Source organism: Mercurialis annua, linkage group LG6 (assembly GCF_937616625.2).
Source record: "Mercurialis annua linkage group LG6, ddMerAnnu1.2, whole genome shotgun sequence".
NCBI lineage: Eukaryota > Viridiplantae > Streptophyta > Magnoliopsida > Malpighiales > Euphorbiaceae > Mercurialis > Mercurialis annua.
Window position 1 is genome coordinate 15,115,387 of NC_065575.1, and position 13,382 is coordinate 15,128,768.

The 13,382-nt window shown below is 34.9% G+C and overlaps 1 protein-coding gene across 1 annotated transcript; it reads left to right on the forward strand.

The window, feature by feature from the left end:
• Positions 1-3,546: 3,546 nt before the first annotated feature.
• LOC126687642 (uncharacterized) lies at positions 3,547-6,646 on the forward strand. Its single transcript, XM_050382198.1, has 5 exons — positions 3,547-3,673; positions 3,739-4,235; positions 4,317-4,712; positions 4,757-5,951; positions 6,126-6,646. The coding sequence occupies exons 1-5, from the start codon at positions 3,547-3,549 to the stop codon at positions 6,644-6,646; spliced, it is 2,736 nt and encodes a 911-aa protein (XP_050238155.1).
• Positions 6,647-13,382: the final 6,736 nt, after the last annotated feature.

Here is a 13,382-nt window from a genome sequence, read left to right on the forward strand (position 1 = left end):
TCCATTTTACTTTTAGCTTTTTATTTTGTTATAAATTCCATTATTAAACATTTGGTAGTTTTTGTTATAATATAGTCTAAATAAGCAATGTTGATTTAGTCAAAAATTTAAATATATAATACTCAATAAAATAGATATGTATAAATTAATTCAACAATTTATAAATAGACAATATTCTAATATTTTTATCATTTAATTAATACTTTTTATTATTTTTAATAAATATAGTTATTTATAAAGAGTTAATGTTATAAAAATTCACCAATTTGACACGTTTTCTCATTTTGATCACGTCGTTTAAAAAGCGTCATTTCATACACGAACTATCTATTTTTCCCAAATTCATACACTTTTTAAAAATTCGGTGAAAATTGCTGAATGGGCAACCAAATAGTAACATCTCATAACAAACCAAATAGTGACACTTACGCAATTTTCGCAGGATTTTTTAACGGTGTATGGATTTGGAAAAAATTGGTAATTGGTATATGAAAATGACGATTTTTAAACAGCATGATTAAATATGTAAAATTAGTGAATTTTTATGACATTACTCCTTTTATAAATTTACAAATATATTGATATATTTAGATTATATATGAAGATAAAATAGATTTGCATGCAGTAGTTAAAAAAACACACAACAACGACATAAAAATTAAAGTACCCGTAATCTACATCTATCTATCTATCTATAATTTATAATAACAATTTTATATGTGGGAAGGGAGGTGGGACAGGCAAAATTACGATATTAAGGTTCATTAAGGGTATAATAATTATTATTATTATATTAAAAAAAATTAAAAAAGAATCTGACATTAAAGAATTTTCAAATCTTAAAATATTAATTAGGAGTCCAAATCAAAGTGAAATTCCAAATCTTAAAAAATTAATTCGAATATAGAAAAATAGGAGTCCAAATCAAAGTGAAAAAGTTAATTCTTCCAATATTAAATAGGAATTCAAATGAAAGGGAACTTCCAATTTCTACTTTTTCTCAACCAATATTACAAGCATGCACGTCATAGTATTTTGTTTCAAAGTTAACTATGTTAACTCCTAATTATATATATATATATATATATATATATATATATATATATATATATTATATGTTAGTGTTTATTCACATAGCACGTCATATTGATTAAACCAATTCGTATTTTAATTCTATTCTACAATGAAAGAAAACTGTATTTAGGGTGACGTTAAAGTGAAAAGGTTAATTCTTCCAATATGAAATAGGAATTCAAATGAAAGTGAACTTCCAATTTCTACTTTTTTTCAACCAATATTACAAGCATGCACGTCATAGTATTTTGTTTCAAAGTTAACTCTGTTAACTCCTAATTAGATATATATATATATATATATATATATATATATATATATATTATATGTTAGTGTTTATTCACATAGCACGTCATATTGATTAAACCAATTCGTATTTTAATTCTATTCTACAATGAAAGAAAACTGTATTTAGGGTGACGTTAATAGTCAACAAGATGAAGATATGAGTTCTTTAAAAGTTGATGCCATTGCAAAGAAGTTTCTATCGAAAGTGAAGTTGAAACTACCAAAAATCAAGCTATAGATTCTCTAATTAATTCACTTGAACACTAAAAACCCGATGGCTCTCCCCCACAAACCCCCGCCAAAACCCTAACCCTAGCTTTTTCATACGGATTCCTATGGTCCGCAACCTACCATCAGCCATCTCCAAGACGTTAGGAAGCCTCCCCTCAACGCTGTGCATCATCTGGACTGCAATACTGTTTTTTATTTTGAGAATTTCCCAAGATCTTGGAGACACAATGACCTAGAAAAAGTTTTTGCGCGCTATGGGGTTCTTGGCAACGTATCATTAGCATCAAAACTTACGAAAATGAATTGTTGTTTTGGTTTTCTGAGGCTTACAGTTGCAAAGGAGGTGTCGTGGGTCCTTTCTCAGCTGAATATGATTGCAATTGGGAGATTTAACTTACGTGCTTATATATCGAAATATCCTCGTTTACAGCCTGTTCAGAAGAAGATTGTGGAACCTGGTATGATTTAGCAGCCGAGATTGATTACAAATCCTTCTATCAGAGATAATCGGTCTTTTGTTCAGGGTGTTTCAAACAACAACGACATGATGTCAGCAGCAGCGACTTTGAATGTTCATGGTGTATCAACAGGGGTAGTTCGTGACGGGATTAATCAGACTGCCAATGGTTCATTACCTGACGTGGTTCATGCAGAAACGAAGCTTACTGTGTGGAAGGATTCTGTGGTTTTAGCAAATGATAAATGGATTGATCGATCTATTGTGGCGAGGGTGAATGACATTCGGTTTATTTTGAACGCAAAAACATTCTTATGCGACAGGAAAATAGAGTACAGCAAGATCTCTTTGATGGGAAGCATTCTTGTCTTGATTACTTTCTTCTCAAAAAACGATGCTAAACTCTTTCTGGAGGATATTTCCCTTACCTTGCTTGATTTTTTTCAATCGTTCTCATGGGAGAAAGATTTTAAGAAATCTTTTTGTCGTTTGGTTTTGGATCACAGTTTCAGGCTTACCATTGTCGCTTTGGTCGCCTGAAATTTTCATGGATGTGGGTAATACTTTAGGCGAGGCTATCAAGGTTCACCCCCTTGTTCAGCTTAGAGATCGCTTTGATTCAGGTTTGCTCCTTATTTCGTGTACCTGCAGGTTCATTAATCACTCAGTGGATGTATCGTTCAGAGGCGAAACATTTTCAGTTTTTGTAGTCGAATTGGAGAGACCGGTGGTGTTTGACGAGCTGGACATGGATGACAATACGTCTTCATATGGTGAGTATGATTTCACGGTAGTACAGAGGAAACCAATTAGTCAATTCCATCAAAGACCGCTGTTAGCCAACAATCGTCCAAGGCTGTTGATGACGATTTGCAAAAAAGGACCACATACAACACTGTTTCACTACCAGGAGTTTTAGAAGATACGGTGGTGCCAAACTCTATCCAGGAGTTGCACTTTGCTTGTTCAGATGCAATTTCAGAGGCTTCACTTTCTATACTTGATTTAGACAGACAACGCTTTCTTGGGGAGGACATTTACAGTCTAATGTCTTTATCGGATAACAAGTCCATGGCTTTGGAGAACAGTAACACGAGGAAGAATCAGCCTTTGAAGCACTTAGACAGATTGGGGGAGTTGCATTCCTTCTCTAACAGCCAACACGAATCTGAGAAGGAGTTGTCGAATGTTGATATTGTCAATATGAACCAGATTGCTGAGGTAAATTTAGAAAATACTAATTTGGAATCATCAAATGAAGCTTTGGAATCTTGGAGACTTGGTGTTCAGCTTGGTTTATTCAACAAAGAAGAGGAGATGGGTACTGTCAAACAACTTTCTATGAACTTGGCTGCAGATGTGTTAGCTCAGCAGAGATAAGTCTTTTTTTCTTTTCGAGGTTTTTTTTATGATTTATGTCGGAGCCAATTACTTTTGTTTCATGGAATTGTAGAGGTGGAATTTTTAATTTAAGAAAATAAAAATTCATTAAGTCTATGGTCTCTTTTAATAAGTTGTTGTTCATTGGTTTGGTCGAGTCTAAGAAAGAAAAAGTTGATGACTTCTTAATTAGAAACTTATGGCCTAATCTTGAATTTAATTATGCTTGGGTTCCTTTTGTGGGTGCATCGGGGGCTTGATTCTGATTTGAAATTCTGCTATTCTTAATTCGGTGTCTATTTCTAAAGGTTCTAGGTGGATTTGTTTGGACTTTTGCTATCAAAACACTTCTTTCCGCCATATTCTTGTTTATGCTAGCAATATTACTTCAGAGAGAGTGCTTTTTTGGCAAGAGCTTCGGTTATTACTGGATGTCCCTATGATCATTTTACTTAGCGGCGACTTCAATGAAATTCTACGTCCAGATGAGAGATTGAATTGTGTTGGATACTTGCCTTCGATGTTAGCTTTTCATGATTTCATCAATTCGGCTGAATTGATTGATCTTCCTATTCACGGGAGGCAGTTCACTTGGAAAAAATCTACCTCAAAATCAAGAATAGACAGATTTCTGGTCTCTGCTGCGGCTGGTTTATGTTGGCCGAATATTTCCCTCTCTACATTGCCGCAGGGGCAGTCTGATCATGTGCCAATTTTTTTTCGGTCAGCTACTAGTTTTGACTGGGGTCCGCGTCCTTTTCGCTCTGTTGATGCTTGGTGGGAGCATGAGGACTTCAGTACTTTTGTCTCGGATTCTTGGAGCTCTATTTGTTCCACCTCAGATAATCTCACTCAGAGATTGAAGAAGTTGCGTTTGCTTATTTAGGGATGGAACAATGATGTTTTTGGTGATCAAAACAAAATCATTAAGGATCTTAACTGTGATATTTTAGCAAAGGAGTTGGAGGCTGAAAATAGACAATTATCGGAGAGTGAAGTTAATGTTTTAGCAGCTAAGAGAAATGAGGTTTGGGTGGCAGAAAAAAAGTGGAGTCTTTATGGATTCAGAAGTCTCGCCTTAATTGGAGTTTATCGGGTGATAGGAATTCTAAGTTTTTCCATAGTATCGCCTCTCAACATCACAGAAACAATCATATTTCTGCTATTCGGGCAGGAGATGTCGTCTATTCAGAGCCAGATGCGATGCGATTTCATATTAGGGGATTTTTTAATTCCCTTTATAGTTGTTAAGGGAGATTGCAGTACGACATCTCCGGTTTGGGTATCAAAAAGCTTTCTAGGGTGCAGGCCGATTTATTAATGCAGGAGTTTATTGAAAATGAGGTTTTATTTGCTATCTCCTCTTTGAATGAGAGAAAAGCGCCGGGTCCAGACGGGTTTAACTTCTTTTTCTACCGTCGTGCTTGGTCTTTCATGAAAGCTGATATTCTTGATATGTTCTCGACCTTTCATAGTACGTGTTCATTGCCAAAAGGAATTAATTCTTCTTTCATGGTTTTAATTCCTACGGTAATTGGCTCGTCGGATATCAAGGACTTCCGCCCTATTAGCTTGGTGAATTGTTTATATAAGCTTTTATCGAAGACCTTGTCCTTGCGGTTAGCTCCTCTACTTTCTTCGCTTGTTTCGGAAAGTCAGCATGCATTCTTGAAAGGTAGGAGCATTCTTGAATGTTCTATGATTGCTAATGAATTAATTCATTTAGCAAATAGGCGGAAGGAGAAACTTCTTGTTCTGAAGCTGGATTTTCAGAAGGCTTTTGATAGTATTGATTGGTTGTACCTTTTGACGGTTATGCGTTGTATGGGTTTCCCACAATTATGGCTGGATTGGATGTTCTACCGTCTTTCTTCGGCCACCTCGTCAATTTTGGTTAATGGTAGTCCTGTGGCTCCTATTACTCTTCAGCGGGGAGTGCGTCAAGGTGACTCTATCTCTCCTTATCTTTTTGTCATAGCTGTTGAAGGGCTGAAATGTCTTCTCAATAAGGCTAGTAATATGGGGTTCACACGTGGTTACTCTTTTTCGAGAGAGTTTGATCCGGTGTCTCTCCTACAATTTTCGGATGATACCCTCATTTTTATCCCATATGATATTGTTCATTTGAAGAACTTGACTCGGAGTCTTCGTTGTTTTAAGGTTGTGTCTGACTTGAAGATTAATTTTCATAAAAGTTCAATTATGGGAATTAATACCGGTGTTGGAGAGTTAGCTACAGCAACAAGTGTGGTGGGTTGTAAAACTGAGTCTCTGCCAATCAAGTATCTTGGTTTGCCTCTTGTGAGACGTCAGTTAAACTCAGGTTTTTGGGATCATGTTGTGGATAGATTTAAATCGAAATTGGCTTTATGGAAAGGGTCTATACTCTCCTCTGCAGGAAGGTTAATTCTTATTAAATCTGTGCTATTTAGTGTGCCTCTTTATTTCATGTTAGTTTTTAGTATGCCAATTGGGGTTCAGAGTAAGCTGGAATCTTATATGAAGCGCTTTCTCTGGAAAGGTGATGTCTCATCTAGAACACTATGAAAAGTTTCATGGAAGAGTATTTGTCAAAATTATGATATGGGTGGTTTGGGTATTTCTAGCCTTAGAGTTAGAAATCGGAGTTTGTTATTCAAATGGGTGTGAAAGTTGCGTTTTTGCTGTAAGAATACTCTTTGGTTTAATGTCATAGCTTGTGGCTCTAATATCTCGGATTGGAACTCTCTACTTTTTGGTGATAGTAAGAAAATGTCCAGTATATGGAAAGGTATTAGGAGGAAATGTTGTGGTGATAAATTTGGATGGAATGTTTTTATTGATAATAATCGTTACAAGGTTGGTGATGGTACTGTTGTTAGCGTTTGGCATGATAATTGGTTAGGGGATGGGAGGTTGATTGATCGATTTCCTAAACTTTTTAATCTATCTAATCAAAAACAAGCTTATTTAGGTGATATTAGAAGCTTTGGTTGGAAGTGGAGAAGGAGGTTAAGAGGGTCGAAATTGTTATTATTAAGGAGGATTGAGATTCTATTTGATGGGTTACACTTTGTTGATGATAGGGTGGATGTTATTAAATGGAATACTCCTTCGTCGGTTTTTTCGGCAGCATCGTTTTGCAAATTTCATAGTCTGTCTGCTACTGCTGCCTTGCGAAGACCGACTGCCGCTGCTGATTTTATGGGTATTGATAGGAGTATTTTACTCCTATAATTAGGATCGATTACACTCGGTTTTTTTATCACATTTAGTATTAATTACATACATTATTTGGCGTTTTTATGTTTGATAGTGTTTGTTAGTGTTTCAGTGGAAATTAGGTGAAAATCGAGTATTTGCAGCCAATTGATGATGGATTAAGCGTTGGAGTCAAAAGCGTAGCTTGCGGACGAAGAAATTGACCTCGTGAAGATAGGTTCGAACGTTATCACCAAGGTTCGAAAGTATCTTGTGCAGAAGAGCTATAGTCTCGTTCGAAATTACCAATCTCGAACGAGACCCATGAAGAAAAAGCATGAGTCTTGAACGAGAAAAGAAGTCTCGAACGAGACTCAAGAGAAAATAGGGAAGGTTCGTTCAAACCAAGGAAGAAAGAAAAGAGAAAAGCTCTCGGAAACTTGAAGATACGAACGAGAAAGAGAAGGACGAACGAAACTGGTGAAAAAAAAAGCCTGGATCTCGAACGAAACCTCAGGGTTCGAACGAGACATAGATGGATTTTGCCTAATCAGAATTGAACTTGGATTTAATCTCCTCTTCCGACTTCAACCGAAACTCCTATTACAAATTCGATTTGTAAACCGACTTAGAAGATTCCAGAGCTTCCTCCACTATATAAAGACCTTATAATAGACTAGATTAACACATTAGATCACATTAGTTATATTTTAGTTCTCATTAAAATAGCGTTTTATCTTCTTTTTCCAGCAGTTTATAAGTAGTTTATAATTAGTTTCTGTAAAGAACGATTGTGAAGATTTCAAGTTTAATCAAGACGATTCTTCCGAAATTGACAACTCCGGTATTTATTGTTCTAATTATGTTTAATTTTTCATCATCTTCTTTGTTTAATTTAAGATTAAGCATGAGTAACTAAATCCTTTGTTCGGGGAATGATATGAACACTTAGATTAGTTTTCGAATTGGATTAGGATTTATTAAGTGAGTAAAGTGTGTTTTAATTACTACAACTAATGCTTGAATTAATTTGATCACTTAGTTCATGATTTTGTGTTTAATTAATTAATTGAGAGATTGTTAATTAAATAGACATAGGTAATTAAGAACTTAGAGGAAAACACCGTGAGAGCGGGTTGAAATTTAGGTAGTCGTTGAGTTTGCTTCATAATTACAATTTGATTATCTAATTCAGTTTTAATATTGTGAGAGCAAGTTAATAATTGATTAGTTAATTAGATTGTGATTTTGTTTGAATCTTTGAGGCTTAAGAGAGCGGGATTCGGTGCATTAGAATAGCTCGATTCACAATAAAATCACTAAATAAGTTTTAATCCATTCTTTTACTAGTTTATTTGGAATTATCAATCCTTGAGCTTTTTATCATTATTGTTTAAACCTTAATCTATTTACTCGTTTTTAGTTTATATTAGTTTACATAATTGATTTAATTTACCTTAGATTTAATTTAAGTTACAAAATCCAATTAATTCTTCTATCGATCCCACAGCATTAATAGATTAAACAACTAATTTTGATTACTCTCTAATTGGATAGCTAGAAGAATTAATTGGATTTTATAACTTAAATTAAATTTAAGGTAAATTAAATCAATTATGTAAACTAGTATAAACTAAAAACGAGTAAATAGATTAAGGTTTAAACTATAATGATAAAAAGCTCAAGAATTGATAATTCCAAATAAACTAGTAAAAGAATGGATTAAAACTTATTTAGTGATTTTATTATTTATCAAGATATTCTAATGCACCGAATCCCGCTCTCTCAAGCCTCAAAGATTCAAATAAAATCACAACCTAATTAACTAATCAATTATTAACTTGCTCTCACAATATTAAAACTGAATTAAACAATCAAATTGTAATTATGAAGGAAACTCAGCGATTACCTAAATTCCAACCCGCTCTCACGGTGTTTTCCTCTAAGTTCTTAATTACCTATGTCTATTTAATTAACAATCTCTCAATTCGTTAATTAAAGACAAAATCATGAACTAAGTGATCAAATTAATTCAAGCATTAGTTGTAGTAATTAAAACACAATTTACTCACTTAATAAATCCTAATCCAATTCGAAAACTAATCTAAGTGTTCATATCAATCCCCGAACAAAGGATTTAGTTACTCATGCTTAAGCTTAAATTAAACAAAGAAGATGATAAAGAATTAAACATAATTAGAACAATAAATACCGGAGTTGTCAATTTCAGAAGAATCGTCTTGATTAAACTTGAAATCTTCACAATCGTTCTTTGCAGAAACTAATTATAAACTACTTATAAACTGCTGGAAAAAGAAACTAAAACCCTATTTTAATGAGAACTAAAATATAACTAATGTAATCTAATGTGGTAATCTAGTCTATTACAAGGTCTTTATATAATGGAGGAAGCTCTGGAATCTTCTAAGTCGGTTTACAAATCGAATTTGTAATAGGAGTTTCGGTTGAAGTCGGAAGAGGAGATTAAATCCAAGTCCAATTCTGATTAGGCAAAATCCACCTATGTCTCGTTCGAACTCTAAGGTTTCGTTCGAGACCCAGGCTTTTTTTTCACCAGGTTCGTTCGTCCTTCTCTTTCTCGTTCGTATCTTCAAGTTTCCGAAAGCTTTTCTCTTTTCTTTATTCCTTAGTTCGAACGAACCTTCCCTATTTTCTCTTGAGTCTCGTTCGAGTTCTTTTTCTCGTTCGAGACTCATGCTTTTCCTTCATGGGTCTCGTTCGAGATTGGTAATTTCGAACGAGACTATAGCTCTTCTGCACAAGATACTTTCGAACCTTGGTGATAACGTTCGAACTTATCTTCACGAGTACAATTTCTTCGTCCGCAAGCTACGCTTTTAACTCCAACGCTTAATCCATCATCAATTGGCTGCAAATACTCGATTTTCACCTAATTTCCACTGAAACACTAACAAACACTATCAAACATAAAAACGCCAAATAATGTATGTAATTAATACTAAATGTGATAAAAACCGAGTGTAATCGACCCTAATTATAGGAGTAAAATACTCCTAGGATTGATGATGGTACAAACGAGAAAAAAAAGGCAAATCGATCCAAGTATAAAAACCAACATGTCTCGTTTGAAATTACTAGTCCCGTTCAAAATTTACATATATTGAGTGGGAAATTTGAACTTTTCTTTCAAATATTTATTGAGTTAAAGTGTAGTAAATTTCTAGGGACTTGTGTTTCTTTTGGAGCTTGTGTTTCTTCGAGATTTGTATTTTGAAAAATTTGAATTTTTCACTTGGATTGATGACTTGGCAAATCCGAACCATTCCTTAGTGCTTAATTTCACTTGGATTGATTGCATGGCGTTGATCTAAACCGTTTAATCAATTCAAAGTAATTAATTGAATGTTTGAATGGTTGAGTGGGAATTCTTGAGATTTGTTTTAATTTTCCTATAAATACCTTGTATTTTTCTACTTTCTAATTCACAATCACATTTCACATACTAATCTTCTTCTTTTCTTCTTCTATTTTTGCTTAGAAATTCTCATTCCGCAATAATGGTGCGAAGCAAAAATGCCTCAAATCAACCAATCCGCCGCTCAAGCACGAGAAATCAAGAAGCGGCAACTCCTTCTTTACCGGCCATCGGAAGAGGTCGCTCAAAATCAACCGGCCCCTCCGCTTCTAGAGTCAACACCAAGACGGTTTTGACATCTCGCTACAACGCCCCCTTCCAAATCCATACAGAGGAGGAAGGTATCTTGTATGATGCGATCAAGGAGCGGGAGATAGCGATGCCTTTTTGCATTGATTTTGATGATATGGAGCGCCTCGGGATTAAAGATGAAATCGAGAGATACTTAGACATCTTGGGTCTCACGGCGTTGGCTAAGGTACGTCACCATTCCTATAATGAGATGACGTATGAATTCTTCTCTACTCTTCAACCGGTTCGAGGTTCTCCTACTTCCATCACTTTCCGCATCAACAACATGAGTCATCTTCTTAGTGTTGACGATTTAGTGGAGCTTTTTAGTATGAGGGGAACGGGGTTGATCAATTTGTCTCAAGAATTTGATCAAATAGCAATTTGGAGGGAATTGACGGATCGTGACGACTACAAGGCTAAGGTGTCCAAGATGAATGAGATGAAAGACATCGCTATTGTGGTGTTTTTGAAATGGTTTGGGTGTTCTTTTGGCGGGCGACACGAGTATTCCAAAGTGGCGAAAATTGATCTCTTGGTGTTGAATGCCATTCTACATTCGGAAAATGAAGCATATCAAGTCAACACGGCTTATCGTCTTTTGAAGCGATTAAGAGCGGTTCCTCAAGAGACTTCCAAGCTCGGTAATGGGTGGATTGTTCGACTTCTAGCCGAGAAGTACAATTGTATGCCTACCGCGAGTGTATTGTCCACTTTTAAGCCCACTCCGGACCGGATGATCAACATCTTACATTTAGATGTGGTCGGGTACGTGAAGCGGGGGAGAATTATTCCTTATCATAGGAGGGTGAGGTTGTTGACTAGAGCCAAAAGAGAAGCGGCGGCGGAAGAGGAGAGAGCGGAAGAAGAAGGAGGAGAAGTAGAAGGAAGAGTAGGAAGACGAGCGGGGAAAGAACCCGCGGGGACTTCGCAAGCCGGAGAAGCGACCGATGTTTCCGGGTTTGATTAACGGTTTTCTGAGCTGGTTGAACAAAACTGGACCGGATGGGAGCGAAACCGGGTTGGTTGGGAAACTAACCAAAAATTACTTGAAGACATCCGACATGAGCAACATGTTGGTCTTGCACAACTTCAATGGAGGCAAGATCGAATGAGGGCACGGCTTAATCGGCAAGAGGATTTTCTTCGAGATTATTTTAATGCCGTCGGCGGAGCACGTTATCCATCACCGGAACCATCACCGGATCCACCGGCCTTCGACTAGAGCGAGATTTGTTTTTTCTAACCCAAACTCCTTTAATTTTCAAGTTTTTAATTTTCTTATTTCTTAGCTTTGGGGACATAGCTAGAAATAGTGTGAGGAGGGGGGAAGAAAATTCTATCTTTTGTTTAGGTTATTTTAGGTGTTTATCTTCTTTATTTTCAGCTTTATTTTTATTTTAGTAGGATGTATTAGGGTGTTAAAGTAGTTTATTTTCAAAGTCTTGTATCGCTTTAATCTTTGTATTTAAATATGAGAAATGTTAGTTGATTTGGTGTGTATCTTAATTAATTTGTCAATCTTTAGATTTCCCCGAATCGATGAATGTATGAACGCGACTTCTTAATTCGAAAATTGATAAGTGATGCTTGCTTAATGACTTAATAATTCGTTGACATAATCCGATGAAACGAGGGTTAATTCAAAATTTAGACTTGTTCAAATTGTTGAAACATAATTGAATAATTTGATGCGGATTCATGACATGTTGATTGTTTATTTTTATAGTCGGTTTTAAACTTTTGGCATAAGTAGCATAATTTATATAGAAATTGAGTTTATGGCATAACACTACACACTTTTGAGAGTTTTGAGCTTAATTTCCTTTGTGTGAGTGTTGATTTCATGTTTTATTCCTAGAACTTGCTCGGTGTCCGTTTAAAGTTACACGATTGAGTTTTCAACAATTAGATGATTATGGCAATTAGGTATAACCTTTCTTTTTAAGACCACTAAATAAACTACCCTTTATCCCCTAGATTACACCAATTTGAGCCTTAAACCTTTTTATTGTTTTTACCGTATTTTACCCTTTACCGTTTTATGTTTTACCTCTTTTGTTTACCTTATCGACTTAATATATTATTTATTATAACTATGATGAATATAGGTGATTTGAAACTCAAGATTAGTGAAAAGAGAAAAGTGAACTACATTGTGCTTAAAAGATAAAGTTTGCGCCTTGAAAAAGATTGAAAAAAAAAGAGAGATAAAAATTTGCAAGTAATAGCTCAAAAAGAAGAAAAAAATTCTGAGATTGCAAAAGGCAATAAAAAAGGTGTAATTCAAAAAGAAAAGAAAGTTATGAGTTCATATAAACGCAAAAGCGGAGTTAGATCAACCTAGACGTTAATAGTAGTAATAAATAGTTTATTAAGTTGATAATTAGCCTTTGTTTTATCCTTTTTACCTACCCTTTACCTTAGCCACATTGTAATCCCAATAAAAGACCATATGATTTTTGTTGATTATCGAATCAAGTAGCGGAGTCCGGGACTATGAGCAAGCTTATGGTGAGTATTCATGTTTTCAATTGTGAGTTTTTCTTTGATATATACCCTATACGCTTATTAATATATTGATGCCATTAGCTTAGTTTTTACTAAATTGTGCTATGATTTGCTTAAGTGAGAAATTGATTATTTTCCATGTCCCACAAGTGATAGAGAAGCTTGAAGTGTGTTTCAATTTGACCTTGGACTAATGAGTTAGTAACCGTTGTTATATTGAATTATGTCTTGAAATTATTGTTGTTATTTGATTGCATCATTATTTAATTGTCGGGTTTAGAAGATTTGATTGTTCATATTGTTCATAGGTTGGGGGATTTCTTTTATTGATTCATTGTTAAAATATGTGCTAAGGAATTCTAACATATTTTGTAAAGTAAGATTTATTTCTTGCTTGAGGACAAGCAAAGGATAAGTGTGAGGAGGTTTGATAGGAGTATTTTACTCCTATAATTAGGGTTGATTATACTCGTTTTTTATCACATTTATTATTAATTACATATATTATTTGGCGTTTTTATGTTTTATAGTGTTTGTTAGTGTTTCAGTGGAAATTAGGTGAAAATTGAGTAT